General features: G+C 41.7%; 4 protein-coding genes across 4 annotated transcripts; 2 read left to right on the forward strand and 2 right to left on the reverse strand.

The window, feature by feature from the left end:
• Positions 1-1,295: 1,295 nt before the first annotated feature.
• On the forward strand, positions 1,296-2,687 carry PKNH_1017500 (uncharacterized protein; the record flags this gene model as incomplete). Its single annotated transcript, XM_002259622.1, has 1 exon — positions 1,296-2,687. One exon carries the CDS (start codon positions 1,296-1,298, stop codon positions 2,685-2,687), a length of 1,392 nt encoding a protein of 463 aa, XP_002259658.1.
• A 1,335-nt stretch (positions 2,688-4,022) lies between these two features.
• PKNH_1017600 (conserved Plasmodium protein, unknown function) lies at positions 4,023-9,110 on the reverse strand (the record flags this gene model as incomplete). The annotated part of the gene is made up of 10 exons (XM_039114102.1): positions 4,023-4,306; positions 4,429-4,483; positions 4,626-5,348; positions 5,495-6,114; positions 6,257-7,824; positions 7,944-8,015; positions 8,132-8,222; positions 8,358-8,427; positions 8,619-8,676; positions 8,818-9,110. 10 exons carry the CDS (start codon positions 9,108-9,110, stop codon positions 4,023-4,025), a joined length of 3,834 nt encoding a protein of 1,277 aa, XP_038969722.1.
• Positions 9,111-11,629: 2,519 nt separating this feature from the next.
• Positions 11,630-14,624, forward strand: PKNH_1017700 (amino acid transporter, putative; the record flags this gene model as incomplete). Its single annotated transcript, XM_002259624.1, has 4 exons — positions 11,630-12,745; positions 12,888-13,246; positions 13,326-14,058; positions 14,202-14,624. 4 exons carry the CDS (start codon positions 11,630-11,632, stop codon positions 14,622-14,624), a joined length of 2,631 nt encoding a protein of 876 aa, XP_002259660.1.
• A 319-nt stretch (positions 14,625-14,943) lies between these two features.
• PKNH_1017800 (conserved protein, unknown function) lies at positions 14,944-17,823 on the reverse strand (the record flags this gene model as incomplete). Its single annotated transcript, XM_002259625.1, has 6 exons — positions 14,944-16,596; positions 16,720-16,781; positions 16,913-17,043; positions 17,315-17,379; positions 17,593-17,635; positions 17,810-17,823. 6 exons carry the CDS (start codon positions 17,821-17,823, stop codon positions 14,944-14,946), a joined length of 1,968 nt encoding a protein of 655 aa, XP_002259661.1.
• Between the last annotated feature and the right edge of the window lie 715 nt (positions 17,824-18,538).

The raw sequence follows: 18,538 nt of genomic DNA on the forward strand, positions 1-18,538 counted from the left end.
AAAAAAAAAAAGAAAAGAAAAAGCAAAGCAAAGCAAAAAAAACTAAATGGGCAAAACGTACAAATCAGACAATCAGACAAACTGGCAAAACGGACAAAACAGACAAACAGACAGATAAAGAAACAAAAAAACGAGTGAAGATAACACAAATGAACTAGAAAAAAAAAAAAAAAAAAAAAAAAAAAAAAAAATTCAACGCACATGTAAATTTGTTCATGTGTATCCATCCATTTTTAGCTTTCTTGCGTGCTTTTGCGTGACACAAAAAATTATTTCATTTTATTTTAGTTTTTTTTTTTTTTTTTTTCCTTTTTTTCCTCTTTTTTTTTTTTTTTTTTTTTTTTTTTTGGGTTCCTTCTTTTATGTTTTCTTTTTTTCTTTTTTCTTTTCTTCTTTTTTGCCTTTTCTTGTAAATTTTATTTTTTCGTTTTTAAAGACTAGCATATCCGCAGTGTTCCCGAGAGTTCCGCGCACGTCCGTATGCATACGCATGCACTGGCACACGCGTACACGTAAGTGAAGGAGCAGTGGGCATCGCGGGTGTACTCGGGAGTGTATTTGCCAGTGTATTCGCGAGCGCATTGTGGGGACGCATTGCGATGTGTATGCTTCACACGTGCACGATTTGCGTATGTTCACCTCTCATATGTACATTTTCCATGTGCACACTCACCCCTCATTATGCATTCACTCACCCACGCGAACCCCCCCCCATTTACACACGGCAGTGAATTAAAAAAATCATTGTACAGCCAAAGGCCACCGCACGCGCAGAGCGTGTCCAGAAGCGGAAGCGAACACGATTTTATTTTGTTGTACGTTCGTGTGTGCACCATTGTGAAACGGTAAGCATCGGGAAAAGGAAGTAAAAAGAAAAGGAAATGATGTCCAAAAGACATCCAAAAAAAAAAAAAAAAAAAAAAAAAAAAAAAAAAAAAAAAGGCGAAAGTGAAAGTTAAAGCGAAAGCGAAAAGGGTAACCGCACGAACGCGTGACCCATTCGAGTGCACATCACCAACGACACACTGAGTTTTCTTCTACCCCTGCAGACATTGACAACTAATTATTTTAGTTGAAACCTGCCCAAAGGGAGTAAACCGTGGAGGGCGCAGACAAGTCGAATAGCGCAAAAGCGCGAAACTGAAGAAAACAGACAGGCGAAACGCCGCACGAAGTGTAAACCGGCCTTGCCTCGCCGCGCATACACACAGATACAGATATAGAGACAGACACGCACAGTGTTATTCCCCCTTCCACCCCCATCCACCCACCCCCTCTCCCCCGAAAAGAGCAAGATGGAAAAGTTGCAGTTGCCAGAATGGAACGATATCGAAAGATATTTTAAAGACCCCGAGTTGATAACGGCGGAAATTCTATTTGTAGGTCTCACCTTGTGTAACGTATTTGTTATGTACCGCCTATTTTTAGATGTCATTCCTTTCCCAATTTTTGTGACTTGGTGGCAGTTGGCGCAGGGGTTGTTGGTTGCCTATGTATGTGGAGAGTTAGGAAAGGAATTTCCCAAGTTTGCTTACTTTCCAAAAGTGGAAATAAATGAAAATATGCTTAAGGTGTTATTTGTTCCGTCTATTTTCTATTGTCTAATGCTAGTGTTGTCTAATTATTTGCTATTTAAGACCCCTTGTATAGCGTCGTACCCAGTGCTTGTTAGTTTTACTGTTGTCTTTCACCACCTGACTCGTTTTGTTGGGTGCGGAGAGGAGTACATGCCTCTAAGATGGAAGTCGATTGTATTTCTCCTGGCCGCTTTTGTAATTGGTTGTTTCGATTCCAAGACTACAGGAAAAGGAGTAATAGTATGGGCTTTATTATATGCACTATTTTCAGCCATCTTTAGAGCAGGCTTTATGCAGAAAATAATGCACCTTGTAGATGGAAAAGGGAATACATTACACAACAACCAACACCTACTAGGAGTTCTACTTCTACCTATACTGATTGTACTGTCTGGAGAATGGGCCGTTTTTGGACACATGCCTTACAACATTATGTCCTTGCACACATGGCAGATGTGGGGTTGTTTAATAACTGTAGGTGCCTTGCCATTTATAAAGAATGTTATTTCTAATAGGTTGGTTAGAAGAACAGGACAAGGCCCATGGAGATTTCTAGAAATTATTTCTATCGTGTTAGTTTTTTTTATCGGGATGACATATAATACACCTTCCTTTTTAGGATATGTTGCCATAGTGTGTGTAATTATTGGTCGTTCTTTGGGTGCCTTCGATGTGATGCTAAATGCATCGGATTATATGATGGCTGAAGATGAGAGGAAGAGAAAAACGTCCAAAGCCAACTATGCCAAGAGTAGACAAGGAACACAGGCATCCAAGCCTTTCCTGTACTCTGGGGATAACGAAGACGATGAGGAAGAAAGTTCTTTCAGTTCCAATGACAGCAGAAGTTACCAGGGATCTCAGGATTACGACGATAAGGACAGTGTAAATAGCAGCTCTCAACAGTATAGCGTCCATAAGGGGACCAGCCGAATTGACAGCTCATCGAATCAAACTAGTCATGCGGGTTTGTCTGGGGATGAGAGCAGACGAGGGAGCAAGATAAGTGACGCCAAGGCCAGTGGGCGCGGTGCCAGTTTCCAGTCCAAGGCCAAGTTGTCCCGGAACTACTCCTCCAAGAAGCAGGAGCTTGTCGACTCGCAGGCCTAGGTGTGTGTGTGTAGCGGCATCGTCAGCGCAATGATGTATTTTTGATCATCAGATCAGGATGACATCGCTAATGCAGCGCTGAGTCTGCACCAGTAACGCGCCCCTCAGATTTGTCGTGGCGCGTTCCCCCCATCGTTTTGCCCTTTTCTAACACGGAACCGTTACCTCAGCCGATGCGTACGTACGTGCAGATACGAACACAAGTGTAGGCATAATTATAAGCATAAGTATGTATGCGCAAACACATCTATGTACGCTTGTATGTATTCCCTCCCCCCACCCCGTTTAAGCACACATGTGTAGTCCTCCAAGAATACATTTGCCGTCCTCCCTCTTTCCTTCCTTCTCTTCCTTACTTCCTTCCTTCCTTTTTTTTTTTTTTTTTTTTTTTTTTTTTCCGCCAGTGCTATGATTGATTTCCCTTTTTTTTTGTTAAATTTTTCGATTTATAAAAAAAGAAAAAAAAGAAAAAATAACAGCAGACACGTGTGCGCATGTGTATTTGTCGGACCAGGGTTCACCTCTCCGTGACGAATTGTCACGTCAAAGGGGAAATGGATTATCGCAGTTTTGAGTAATTGAATTGTGGCATATTGAAGCGGTATTACGCCATTTTTCAGGCAATTTTTTTTTTTTTTTTTTTTTTTTTTTATGTGTGTCTTATGCTCATCGTGGGAGCAGGTGGATGGGCCGGTTGTCCATGCGATGAGAGAGGGACAATTGTACGGTCCTCTTACGAGAACACTTCTTTTTCCAGAAGGTGTTCCGTATAGTGCGAGATGGATGAACAACCCGTTGGAGGGTTATCCGATCGGAAATGCAATCCAAAGATGTGACCCCACACATGCAGAGAAATTCCAAACGTGTGAAGAGTAATGCAGGTAAGAGAGCAGGGAGTTTAGTTAGCCGTACCTGGACATGCTAAATTTTAACTTGATGTTTGGCAAAACATTCCGTTGTTTTTTTGTGCGAAATTTTGCTAATTTTATTTTAGGTGGTTAAAATGCGCATAGAAATGGTAAAAATGACGAAATGGTAAAAATTGGCTTCACCGCATGTGTGGCCATCCCTCGTTGGATATCGAAGAATGAAAAAGGGTCTCTCTGCGTGTTCATATGTACCAATTCGGGATGATACCCCCATCCACACACACACATCAACCCGTTCCTTCGCATTCGCGTGAACGCTCTCTGTTACGGTACAGGGATTTGCTCTCCCACATAATATACTGCATACTACATAAGGGTGATGTTGTTGGGGCCCACGCGCCAAAAGAGAAAAGAGGCAAACATGTCCCTGTGGAAAACACACATAAGTACAGCTACACGTATAACCTTACAAATTTCTGAATAAGCTACTTATATTTATATCCCCCTTGGATGAACAGTTGCCGGATGCGCCAAGAAAACCAGACGTACCCTTTCCATAGCCACCAATGTTGTTCCTAAGGAAGGGAACTGTTCCGCTGTGACCTTTATGCAAATCTGTACTCTTCTGGGATGTTATATTTGGGAAGAGAACCTCCATGATACTTTCATATGGCCCACTCTTCTGCTTGTGAAGGGCTTCTGCGGGATGCGATCTTCTTGGGAATACGGAGGGGAGATTTTCCGGGAAGTCTACAAAAGTAGATGTAAGGGAGAGTAATACAAAATGGATTGTATGTAGTTCATCAGGAAGACTTAAAAAAAAAAGGGGAAAGACACAGAATTGTTGATGCAATGGAACGTTTGAACATTACTGTTGGAGATAATTTTGACGAGGCTGTCGGGTGAAAATTCGTCTAAGTGGTTTCGCTGCAAAAGGATACCGTGGTGTTTTGTCGTAGTGGTGGTATTGTTCGGGGAATACTCAAATAAGTACACATGTATTTGTGTACATGTTGATCGATGTGATGGGGCATTTGTAACCACCTCGTAGTAGCTGTGTGTAGAGTACCTCCCCTTCGGCGTCCATGCTAGGAATGTACTTGGTATCGAATCCCTCTCCCACGACAAGCACATTAGGCATGCTACAAATCATCTTTCCAATTTCATTGTATTCACATATACGCATGAGTGGTCGCAACTCGCACTTGTACAATTTGTACCACTCATTAGTTAGATGTATGAATTTGATCCCATAAATCCCATGGTGAGAAAGAAGGAAGAGCGTCTTGGCTACTTGTTCCTTTTCAAATAAGCTTTGTCTGTCTGTTATAAAATCTTCATACGTTAAGTCGGAAGAATAGTAAATGGGGCCACACATTTGTTTGTTCATTTCATACTCGCTCAGAATCACACCATTTTTCTTGTAAGCTAGGTATAATGCGTTTTGTTTTTTGCAAACGTGGATCACTAGATTGTAGAGAAGTTTGTGCAGGTGGTATCGTAGCACTTCCAGATTAGTCTCCTCTCCGCCCCTCTCCACGAATGGCATGCCCTGAAGAAAAGTACCCTCTTCATTGCTCACAAATGAACCTCCCCCATTGGGGTGATCGAAAATTTTGTTCCTGTAGTTGATGTAACTACCCACACGGTTAAAGCTGCGACTTTTCCTGGACTTGTTCATAATTTTTTCATAGCTCTTACTGACAGTGGATCGGGGTGGCTTCAGATGGTCCAGTCCTAGCACCTTCATCATTTTTGAGCAGTCCCCTCTGGCAAATTCCTCGGCGACATCCTGCGCGATTGGGTGGAGAAGTGCATCATATACAGAAAAGATATGTCGAAAGTGAAGGCGGGTTTCCAAATCGATCACTGCTATAGGGGATAGGGGTACCAATATGGGCGCTATCGCTTATAGCACCACTAATAATATTAACGCACTTTATATGTGGCGTCCTTGAAGTAGTGTGAGGCACTCATCGGGGTGAACTTGGACCGGGAGAAAATCTTCAAACTAGAGAGCTCCTCAGAAGAAAAGTTATCATAAATATATTGGGCAGTGTCTAGAGTAAACACTTGTATGCTCCTACTACACCCGGCAATAACAAGGTTAGGAATTTCCTCCAGAAGCCTCCTCAGCTTCTTTGCCTTGTAATGGTTTAAGTAGAAGCTCAAAGGGTACTGCTCTGTGTATGCCTTGTTCCATTCACTTTTTATGGAGGAAACAAACACGCCAATGATATTTTTAGATACTTCTTCATCTGGGCCTTTCTCCAACGAACTGGATAGCGGGTCCTTCGAGTACAGTGCAGATGATGTCTTGTCTGATATGCTCTGCTTGGCCGTTTCTTGTGTGGTGAAAATTTCATAGACAAAATCTGACATGTTCGTAGTGGAGTTGTTTTGTTGATCTTCTCCTTTACCTTCCCCTGGCTGAACTTCATTTGACTCTTCCTTTGCACTGTCAGCGTCCACCTCTACTTTATTAACATACTCTTCGCACCCGCTCACCTCCAGTTTGCACCTTCCCAAGTTCTCCTCCCCGTATGTCTTGCTACTATCTGCAGGTTCAGGAGGTGGAAGAGGTAAAGCAAAATAATTCCACATACTATTGAAGATAGATAATCATGCTACCGAATCTGTTCATCATGTAGGTGTGCTTCCTTTTCGATACGACACACACAAAAAAATAGGAGGACTCACTCTGATGGAGCAATTCCTCCTTGATTTTTACTATGTCATCCCACTCCATCTTCTGTCTCTTCGTCAGGACAACTATCAGCTGGTACAGTAGAATGTGCAGTTGCGTCTTGGATAGCATTTTGATGAAGGGGTGTTGTTCTTGGCTGTTACTCAGGTTGCGACTGGCGTGTTCACTCAGGTTATGATTCAGGCTATGACCCCCGTTTGTGTGTTGCTTTGAAGGATAATTCTGCCCCTCGGTGGCTACCCAGTCACTAGAGTAAATGCACGAATTGTCGTGGTTTCCGTGGGTACCCTGTCTGTTAAGCTTGCACATCAAATTGGTGCAGGGTTCCTGGGTAAAGCTCCCCTTCATTTGGAGAACCGACTCGCTGTCCCTGTCGTCTGGCACATTGTTCACGAATACGCCATGAAGCAGGCTGCTACCACTTCGATGTATACTTCCACTGCTAACACCCTTCCAGATGCGCTCATGCGACTTGGAAGTCGGCAAGAGAAAACTGCCATTAGAATTAAATTTTTTATTCTTAAAGTCATTGTTTTGAGTGAGAACACTCCCCATATGCACGTTGCTAAAGGATCCTCTGTCCCTACTGTTGAGTGCACTAAGGATACTATTATTTTCTCCTCCGTTAAATGAATTCGACCTAAAATACTGATCATTAAAAAGTGTCGAGATGGGGACTTTTTTGCTACCCATTTTGGAGGGTGCACTAACTTTGAACTCATTGCTCGGTAACGACTTTATCGACTTCAGATCAGGAATCTTATAACTATAAGTTAGCGGAGTAATTCTAATTTTCACATCATTAGGAAGTGATATTATTTGTATTTCTTGGATCTCTTCTAGGAATGCTTGAAGTTTGTCTATTCCACATCTCGTTTGCAATATTTTTAAATTGAAAGACGACCCGAAGATTTTCTTTACCTCCTGTTGCAGCCTCGTCAAAGAGACACTACCACTCTCTGGTGTTTCTTCCTCCGTCAACTGAGAATTGTAGTTGGTGCATTCTCCTATCGTGCCTAGAATGATTTTCAGGAAAAATTGTTTGTCTTCGTTCATCTTTGGCGTCTTATATTTTATAATTAAGTTTTTTTCTGAGTCGTGATTTGCTTGTTTTGGTTCATTTGGGGTTGGATCCTTGTCATGCGGCTCCTCACATTTTTCCATCGATTTGTCCGTCGGTTTATCTGTCAATTTATCTGTCGATTTGTCCGTCAATTTATCTGTCAATTTATCTGTCGATTTGTCCGTCAATTTATCTGTCAATTTATCTGTCGATTTGTCCGTCAATTTATCTGTCAATTTATCTGTCGATTTATCTGTCGATTTTTCTGTCGATTTATCTGTCAATTTATCTGTCAATTTATCTGCCTCTCCTCCCACTTCCTCGCAAATCAAGCAGTGGTCCAGGCTCCTGATCATATTGTAAATGTTGCTGAACCCTGCATGCCTCAAGTTGAGGAGGGCGTTGTACTTCTTGCAATATTCACCCGAAATTTTTTCCATCTTTATACCCTGGTACCCGAAGGATTTTATCAGCATTACAAGGTTTTTTGTTGTGTGCCTGAGAAAAGGGGTGAGTTCACATGCAGGAGTAGAAGGAGCAGTTGTCGTACGTTCGATAAAACTTCCCAGGTTGCAGCGCCATGCACCGATTCGATGATGTTTCGGCATTCTACTCACTGCTGCATCTGTTGATACACATAGAGCGAGTTCTGAGGCTTGAACTCGGGGGCCACTGGATTCAGCTTGCTCCTGTACATACATATGGGTGTAAAATAGGGTTATGGAATCGGAATGTACATCTTAAATGTCCCTTCACATGCCTAATCAGCACACTGTGTCAGTGAAGCATGTTGAGTTATAATTACTCATATTGGGGGATGGGCTGTCCATCTCGTGTTTCATCAATTTCGCACTTCAAACTTTCTATGTACTGTACGTCCGAGAGGTTGTTTCGTTCTGTGTGTGCATTAGAAAAGTAGGAGAGGTAGTTTACAAGATTGTGACAAGAACAGGAAGCTTAGTTGTAACCATTACACAACTCTTATCCCTCTCTGCTAAAGCAGCTTCTCTGCCTTGTCATCAGATGTATACTTATTTTTTTTTCCGATGTAGAGCACTCCTTTCCCAAATCTTCCTTTTCCTTTGCGTCTGTTAAGCATACCTGGACAAGAAAAAAGACGCATGAATTTTTTTTTTTTTTTTTTTTTTTTTTTTTTTTTTTTTTTTTGCTTGAGCATACACATGGAGGTAGAATAGACGAACACCCGACATAAAGAGGTGACGTGCTAATATGTATATTTGTGTGTGTAAATTTATGCACATGGTGGGAGTAGTGAGCAATGAACTCTTTACTTCATCTCCAGCGTCTTCATTCCCTCCGGTGGACTTTGCAACACTATCTTCTTCCTTGCTGCGGAGGTGGTGAAGTAGCCGATACTGTTTTTTCAGCTGCCAAGAACAGAGCAGTGACGAGAACGGAACGTCCCGAAATTGTTAACCACTTTTTGGGTGAATTTCCCCACTAATCTTTTTTTTTTTTTTCTTTTTTTACCTTTCCCCTGTGGATGTATCACAGTTGTCACTTCGCCTGCTCAGAATTGTTCCGGTTTTCCTTTTTTTTAAAACATCTGAATCTTGATTAGCAAGCAAGGAATCTTCTTGGACCTTTTCACCGGGATTTTCACTCAAGCTACATACATCCGCGCTTTCTACATCCTCTTTCGATTTGTCCAAGTTTTTTTTGTCAGACTCCTCCTGTAGAATACTTGCTACTTTGGTACTCCCCAAGAAGCCCATTAGACACGACTTGGCATCATTTATTTTTGTCCTTACGTTTTCTTGCATCTTTCTTTTGGGTGAGAAAGTGAAGTTGAGTTTCGTTAGCAATCTTTGTCAAACTTAAAATGTGTGATTTTTTTTTTTTTTTCTTTTGTTTTTTTTTTTTTTAAGTATTTCTTTTGATATATATATTTTTTTTTTTTTTTTCCTCATTTAACCTGTACAAGTCAGGTAGAAGTTCCAATTAGCTAGTTACGAAAGTTACACATAGAAATGTGTGGAGCGATCCCCTTTGCCTCTTTCCAGCGAAACCGTTGTGGCATCAAGGGGAGTGGAGTTTTTCAAATGTAAGCTACACAGATTTGAAGCTACTCTCACGTTTTCCTGTTTTTTGTTTTTTTTATTTTTCTATTATTTATTCTTTGCCTTTTTGCTAGACAATGTGTAGACTCGTCCTCTTCGCCGATCTGACACATGGAACATGTAGGACGGGTAATAGGCACGTGCAGGCAGGGGAATGCATATACGGGAGCACGTAAAGACGATGTATCCTCTATATCGCTAGTTTGTATGCGGATTCTCTCACCTTCTATGTGTAAAAATATAGTATCAATGTCGGTCAAATGGTGGGAAAATGGATTCACCCAAAACGGGTTTAGCTATGTGCCTCCTTGAGGACTGGGGCTGCGTAGATTGTTAGCTTAAGCGTATCACATAAAAGCATCGTCCGGAAGTTTCATTTGCAAATCTTCTCGGCGAGGTTGTTTCACCAGTTCCTTTTACAATATTTTTTTTTTTTTTTTTTTTTAATGACTTGTCCACTGACGCAAGCATATACACATCCGTTAGTCCAAGTCCAAACTGAGCCCAAAAAAAAAAAAAAAAAAAAAAAAAAAAAAAAAAAAAAAGACCAGCTATATTTTCTATGACTTGATCTGTACTTAAAAAAAAAAAAAAAAAAAAAAAAATAGTCAAATGGGAAGTCAGGAAAAGTCGGAAAAAACAAAATAAAAAAATAAAAAAATTAAAAAATTAAAAAATAAGTAGCGAGAAGCACGAGGAAATGATGAAGTGAGGAGGTTGGCAATGGAAACGATAAATGTAGAATGTCGAGGTAATCTCTCAATTTGCATACAATGATTTGTATGATTGACTATTCCTAGTAGGGATATACACCCTATTTGTCCTTCTCGCCATTCGCTAACTGGAGATATTCCCCCGTCTGTCCATGCACACATGTCGGGGGAGTGTTGAGCAGAGTCGAGCAGATTGAACGGACCACTTTGAGCTAAACTGTTGGATACATACTGTTCAAACATGTGTGCACAGTTGAAGTGAGGAAAAGGGGAAAATAATTGCGGACAGACATATGTGTCTATATTATTTTTGTTTATTCTGATTAACACATCGCTTTGCTTGATGCTTAATCATTCCTTCCGATGTTGTTGTCGCGTTGGTACATGTGTGCGCATGGAGATGGACACGGACGCCCCCCCAACCCCCACACACACATACACCTGGACAACTTGACAATAGCAGCAACTCATGAACGCCTCACCAGGTGGGATAGGCAATTCAGGAACCTTTCTTTCCTTGCTTCATTCGCAGAAAAAATGGCACCATGAAAGTTTGTGTGTGTGGGGGAAATGGAAATTCTAATTTAAAAATGTGTGAAAAGCTCTATTGTCACCACGAAATGGAAGAAAAAAAAAAAAAAAAAAAAAAAAAAAAAAAAAAAAAAATATATATAGAAAGAGCTAAATAAAGCAAAACCGGATTCACAAATCACTTAGTTCTCACTTGTGCGAATCCCTACAGATCCTAAAATAGACCGAGGGACGCATGCCGATAAGCATTCCCCACGTATGCCTATTAATGTGCTCTACATGGGCCTATCAATTTCCCGGGATTTCCCTTACTCCCCCGCCTTCTCCCCGTTATTACTCCTTCATCATTTGGCCTCTACTATTTGCACATGAATACATGTGAACTTCTTTTTTTTTTTTTTTTTTTTTTTTTTTCACCCCTCCGCGGTGTCCCCATTTTGCACTTCTTTCGTACACACACCTGCGGATGTAGTACATGAATCGGTGAATTGAATTGAGCTGATCTAGGGTGAGCGTGAATGGAGCGGATGGAACTTTCCAAATTTAAATTTTGGCATCGCAATTTTTGAATAGGGACTCCAACAATTGCAGACAGAAAGTAGTTAATAGCGGGTGTTAGAAGAAGCATGACACCACGCCTCTTACCTTGCCCAGCATGACTTGCTGCCTTGGGTAATTCTCCATTCTGTGTGTAGTTATAGTTTTTTCTCCTTGATTCGTAATACAGGGTTCACGAACACAGAGGTGTGGATGTGCCTACCCGGTCTAGAAAATTGGTCACCTTTTTTTTTTTTTTTTTTTTTTTTTCACCACGGAGAGTAAGCGCACTGCATCAAGCGTTTTATCAAAACAGTGTTTCTTGCAATTGAAGTTGACTTCCTCACCATAGGAATTGCAAAGGGACTCCATCCCGTAGAGTAAATGTGTATGATGTTGTAACCGCCGTATAACAACCCTGCCCCGTTTATACTTTCCACTATGGAAGACGAAAGTGAAGTGGCAGGGGAGAGGGACAAGTGTGTATGTCGAACTTCATTAGGGGCACGCACCAAAAGCACCTATGAAAGCGTAATTGGGTGTGTAAAGGAAAATAAAAATGACCAGAAAAAAATCCGATACTCACTATTCCTAAAGGCGTATGAAAATGCAGAGCTCATTCAAATGGAAAAACAAGACAAGCAAGAAAAGTTAAAATTAAAGATGAACGAATGGAACATGTGGAACGCCTGCAGCGATATGAAGGGTTCCAAAGAGAAGCAAAGATTGAAGCTGCTAAGTATGCTAAAAAATTATCAAATAAAATACCAAGCATATTCAAACCTGAAGGCGTTATGTGATTACAATATATATTTTGAGAATCCATCAATTGGAAAGGCATCAATTGGGAAGGCATCAATTGGGAAGGCATCAATTGGGAAGGCATCAATTGGGGAAGTTATGGAAAACTGTGAAAATATTTTAGAGGACCCACATAGAGAGAACTTCTTCTACCATCTGGTTAGCATGGGTGTGTCCTACAATGATATAATACTCATCTCAAGTGTCTTCGAAAAGATAGAACACCTGAAAAATTGTAATTTGTATATGTTGCCATGGATTTATAGAAAGCTAAATGAGTTTCATAATTTTGATACAACCACATTTATCATTCATTGTGTTGCTTATTCTTTATCCACTTTCCCTTGTTCATTAGCTTTGTTTCTTCAATATAGAACGTTGGCTATTGTTTTTCCTCTATTTTTTACATACATGATTTTATCATTTCCTTTTTTGTTACAAGAAATAAATTGTGGTCGTCTCTTCTTGGATGGATGCATGTCTTTCTTCGTTTCCTTCGATTACTACCACCTCCCCATCGGTATAATCCTCCTCATTTCATACCTCCTCTCCATTATCAATTGTGTAGATATTATATGTTTGCAAGTTATTTATTTTTCCTTTTATCTCACTCCTAATAACCCTTGGGTTTATCGGAATGTCGATACCAAAATATGCTCCAAGTTTAACGGAACCCGGAGCATTTGTGATTTTGCCCGCAACATCTGCTACTACAATGAGGCCACTGACGTGTGCGAACTCAACCGGATTAAGCTGGTGCGTGTTTTTTTTTTTTTTTTTTGGGGGGGGGGAGTGATCGCCGACGAGAAGAACAACAGTTCTTACATTCCTTGAACTTGCTTCGAATTGACATCTTCACCCGCACCCACGCAACTTCCTCCCCTCCATCCTCCTCTAGGGCACCAAAATCTACGACACACTATTGAGCAAGTATGCTGAACCCAAGAGCGAGAAATTTGCATACACCACAGTGCTTCTCTCCTTCCTCCTCCTTATCCTTTACAACATCTTCTCCAAGTATAAGACTTCGCACAAGGTCCTGAAGATCCACCTGTCCATTCTGATACTGGTGTTGGCCGTCTTCATAATTACGATGCGAGATTTCACGATGATGCAGTTTCTCCTTGCTGACTTTAATTGGGACAGAGTCATGAACGTGCTTCTCGACCACGAGGTCTGGATTGCCTGCATGATGCACTGCACAATCACCATGTCACTACATTCTGGAATGTACTTCTATACTTCTAAGGGGCTCAGGTGCGTATGCATAATCAATGCGCCAAAGAAGATCAACCCAAAAGAATTCCCCTCATTACTTCTTCTCCCCCTCCCGCAGGCTCGGCATCGATGTCATCTCGTGCACCTACCTCGTCGTGCTCTGCTGCTTCCTTCTGGATATGCTTCTATTCGTAACTTTCTCTAACATCATCGGCATGTACATAAAGGATATAGCGAAGAGCTACTCCTACCTAATGAAGTTGGTGAAGAGGAACGTCTTCTACGTTCTATTGCCTGTGGGAAAAAACTTCTACTCCAAGTTTTCCTTCTTCCTAGGGATCAACATATCGATAATCTTCTTGACATTCATGTTGCTTTCTGCATCGAAGAGGATAGAGATTTTATTTCTTTCATTTGATGATATATACTTTTTCAAGCCAAAGAACACATGGTTAGATGTGAGGTGGGTATTACTCTTTCTACTTTACTACTTGTACAGCTCCCTTGATATAACTTTCCTTGATCTTTTCTTCACGGAAATATCTCACATTATTACTCTCCTCATTCTATTTTACATTAACTTTAATTTCTTCTGGATACGTGGATTTAAAAAGACGATGGAAAAATTCGGCAAGTGTCCACTCATCTGCCAACTTGTTCTGACTGCATTAAATCAGTTTTTCTTTTTCTACTTTGAAATAATTTTTCGTCTTCCCAACCGAGTTACTCTCTACTTGGTGCGGCAAGTTATTAACATTTGTATAATTCCCCTCGTGTCGGTGCTCCTATTTCGGTGCGCTTGGTTCGGGGGGCCTATGCAACTGCGGAGGGGTGGCATAAAGCAGATTCTGGTGAGTCACACACTATGCGCGAGGTCAGCTAGTTGCGCGAACAGCGCATTTCCTTATGCAACTGTTACTTCCTCCTCCTGTACCTTCCCCTACTTTAGACCCTTCCAACCACTCAGACACCTCCCTCACCTTTTCCCCTTTAGATGGACGCCTATGAGCTCGCCACCGAGTGCACCAACAAGCCCAAGAACATCCAGCTCGAGTTCAGCCAGACATCCAAGAGTGCCAAGTGGTTCAACCTCTACATCATCCTTTTCTGCAAATACCTGGGGATCGACCTGGTGTTTATGTGCTTTGTACATGTGGGAAGTAGCATTTTTTCAATAAAAGGAAATTTTTTTAAAAAAAAAAATGTCCATCTGCAGACGGATCCCTACCTCCTCTTTTTTCTCCTCTTCCTTTGCTACGTCTACATTGTCTACATTAATGTACCCCTCCTCCAGATGATTAAGAGGCGCAAATTCTTCCGGGTTAACAACTTTAATGTCCTCGACTATCCCATATGTTTTGAGGAGCCCAAGAGGTCGCAGAGAGGTCTCCTCTTTCAGGAGTTTAAGCGAGAGTGAGGCGCACGTCGGTAGATGGCTCAAAAAAAAATCAGCTTCATAGAGACCGAGCAGATATGCCTCTTCCACGCTAAAACTTACCTTTTTTAAATTAAATTAATTTAATTTTCTTTTCCTTCTTTTTCAAATAAACGTAACGAATGGGGCACAAAAATTAAAGACACGAAAAAAAAAAAAAAAAAAAAAAAAAAAAAAAAAAATGGCAACGTTAGGTGTAACGAAGATGACGAAATGGAGGCACGCAACGGCAGGGGGGGGGGAGATGGAGCAATAACCTGACGACGACATTTTTTTGTTCCTTCCCCCTTTGAGAGAGCCTCTACAAAATGGCAAACTTGTCTATTATCTTTCGAAGTAGTGGCTTATTGAGGTCTACCCCCTGAGTGGGAGACTTACCCAAAGAATGCGCAGAAGTGCCGAGGGCAGTAATATCCCCTGCTGCTCCAACCGGAACGATATCCTCCCTCGCATTATGGACTAAATTGTTTCGGAAAAAAGGGTTCATTTGGTGGAGAAATTCATCCTTTTTATTTTTCATCCCATCTACGTTGTAAAAGTTGTTACCATTCCTTATGGTGTATGTGTTTTTGTCAACATATCTGGTGTTCTTTCCTTCAGAGCTTCTGTGCAGGTATTGATCGGTTCTGCCATCCCTGGTACTTGGACTGTGGAAGTCCCCTTTGTGGGTTAACACTTTGGATGCATTTCGGGGCTCCCCTCCCTGTGTTATACTACCACTTATGGGGTGCACATGATCAAAATTGCGTAACCTATTCATATTGTTTGGATCCATATAGGTTGGGTTCTCCCTCCCATAGTAGGCGCCACTGCTCGGGGGCAAGTTGGCAAAGCTTCCTCTTCCACTCTGCATCGTAGAACCCCCACTGATGACACTGTTACCTGCATTATTATTCATTATTATGACATTGACTGAACCTAAATCCTTTTGCAACGACGAGACGTACTTGTTTGCTTCTTCGTTTTTTAAAATTGCGGTGTAGTTACTATTGAGGTAGACATTTCTGTTGCTCCTTTTCTGAGCGTCTATACTATTCATGGTGTAGTTAACATATTCCATCTGAGGGGTGTATTCAGACGTTGCTCCATGTGGTTCGTGACCTCCTATCCGCGGTGCATCCATTTGTCCATCCGGATAAAAGGCAGAACTTCCATTGGGTACTCTCCTCGTGGGTGTCATCACTTGGCACCTATCTAAAGAGGAGACATGTAGTGCTGATCTCCACACCTGGGGGGTAGACCCAGCGTAATCGCCACGGAAAGCGTCACCCAAGTTGCCACCCAAGTTGCCACCCAAGTTGCCACTCAAGTTGCCATCCAAGTCTCCACTGGAGTTACCCCCGACATATTCCTCCAGATGACCGTCGTGCAACGTAGTCGCATTGCCCCCCGAGTGTGCATTCCCTTCGTAGTTCTGTTCGTACGATTCGCCCACAGGCATAATTCCATCATCCACCACTCTTTTATCATCCGCGCAGGTGATACTTTCCTGGGAAGTCCCCTTGGAGTTGTTAACAAAGGCGGCATACCGACCCGTACAATCCTCTTCACTCCGTGACAGTTCATTATTATCTCCTTTAGTGGAGTATGTCAAAATTTCCTTTTCATTTTCTCTTTTGTGAAGCTCCTCCTCCAGCACTTGATTAATCTCCAATCGTATTCGAGCAAAATCTCTCAAAGAATTTGGACACAAGGAATTCTTCAGAATATCATTTCTTAACTTTGCAGCTAAGTCACAATCGAATCCACACTCTCCTAAGTCCTTCTTGTCGACATTTTCTTTGGCCATGAAACAGTTGTATGCTCTCTCTAGTTTTATCATTTTAGACAGGATGTCTAGTCTCTCTCTTTTCACTTTGTTGATTCCTCTTGTGCGCACTCCCTTATATCCTTCGATGATGGATTCCATTATTTCTTTGTCCACTGCTTTCGCGAGCATGCTTCGCAGTTCTTCCTGTGTAGAGGTGATCGTTAAGAGGTATGAAATGGAGCACGCGCAAGAAGGCTCGGCATGGCAAGTCCCAGAACATGGAAAAATACAAACGTTCCTATTTCTGCCTGCGTGCTTTTTTCTTACCTTAATTTTTTGCGCGAATATTTCGTCGTCCCGATCGAGCTCCTTCAACTGGTTCAGGTACGCTGTGTGTGTGTGTGTGTGTGGATGGGTGGGTGGGGGGACAAAGGTGGTAAAAGTGAATAGAACAAGCAGACGTGGACATAAATGTGCCCTTCCCCAGGGGGACATACACTAGCGCAACGGAGGTAGGCACCTTGCTGCTGCTCTATGTACGGCTTCAATTTGACGAAAAATTCGTCCACGAAGGAAATTGTTTTTTTAAAGCTCTGGTTCCACAGGGTTTGCGGCTTGAAGGTACACTCTTTCTCTTCCTCCTCTTGCTTTCTGCGGTGAGGACACAAAGGGGACAGACAATGTGGTAACCTCCGAAACGTACAAATTGAGTGAAACGGAGATGAGAAGCAGGGGAGGAGTAGACCATTTCAAAAAAATAATGTAACTACATGTAGGATTATCATCTGATCATTGCACCAACTTGGGGTTCTCTCCTTCCTGCCTTTTATTCTTTTTTTTTTTTTTTTTTTTTTTTTTTTTTTTTTTTTGTGTGTGTGTGTGTATATGTGTGTGTGCCCCCCCTTGGTAGGGTCTCCCTTACTGCTTCTCCAGGGAAGCCTTCAACTGTTTGTTCATTTCTTCCTTAATTGCCTTTTGCTGTATAAGCTGCAGACGGGGTTGGGGTGGGGGGGGAGCAATAGTCATGGGTGGAGCTTCCAAGGGTGAATCCAATACTCCCCATATTAACGTTCCTCGGAGCAGCCATTTTTTACACCGAGGAAAGAAGTAGGGAACAAATTGGAAGGTGCACAACCTATGGGTATATAACAAATAGTGTGTAATTGAACCCGTCTTGGTAATTTTTTTTTTTGGACTTACATTTCTCCATTTTTTGCCCCAAAGAATGTCTTGCTTCTTTTTCCTTTTAAGGGGGAGAAACAGGGGGGGGAAAAAAAACAAATTTGAAGGGTACGTGAAGCGACTACGACGAGTTATTTTAAAATGAGAGCAAGGGTATAATTAGCAGATGTTGTATACGCCGCTGATTTGCAACGGATTCATCGCAGCGCCTTTCTTGCATCTCTTTCATTATCACTTTAGAGAGTTCATTTTGTTGTGCCGTCGGAGGGGATTACGAAGAGGGTATCCTTTCTGGGGCCTTTTCCAGTTCTATTTTCTAATTCTTGCTGTGGCTTCGTTTACGACTGGAGAAGCGGCAAGTAGGGATCTGACGAAGGAAGCGCTTGCGGTTTCCTATCTTTCTGTCTTTTTTGACTTTTTTTTTGAGCGTGAATGCTGCGCAAGCGGCCGAAGGAACTCCTATGGGAGTTCAAAATAGGCAGCGGTTCTGGGAGAAACAGGAAATTGCTCACAAGGCGTGTGGGCAATGGGGAACACACAGTGTGCATGCAATTTCACAGATGGAGAAAGGGCTCCCCACGACGGATCCGCACAAACACGTGTGGATAGGGGTAGGCGAACTTAAGTATCGCAAAACAATTTGAAAAACAATGACACAAAAAAGGGGTTTCGATTTGTCCGTTTCTACTGAGAAGGTGCGTCTCACTTCTCTACGCATGAAATTTACAAACAAATGCTCCTCACGTTACGCGCACTGGACAACATAGGTTGAAATAGTTTTTTCATGTATGGTGTACACGTTTCTACATACTAGGGGTGCTTCTTCCTTTTTAGTTTTCTAAAATTTCTTTTTATTTTTTTAGCAGAAATGTTAGTTCTGCGTTTTTATTTCGGTGTGAAAGAGGCAGTAAAATGAACGGCAAATTTTATACGGATAAATTTAGATGGACAAATTTAGAAGAAC

The sequence above is a fragment of the Plasmodium knowlesi genome, assembly GCF_000006355.2.
Source record: "Plasmodium knowlesi strain H genome assembly, chromosome: 10".
Lineage (NCBI taxonomy): Eukaryota > Apicomplexa > Aconoidasida > Haemosporida > Plasmodiidae > Plasmodium > Plasmodium knowlesi.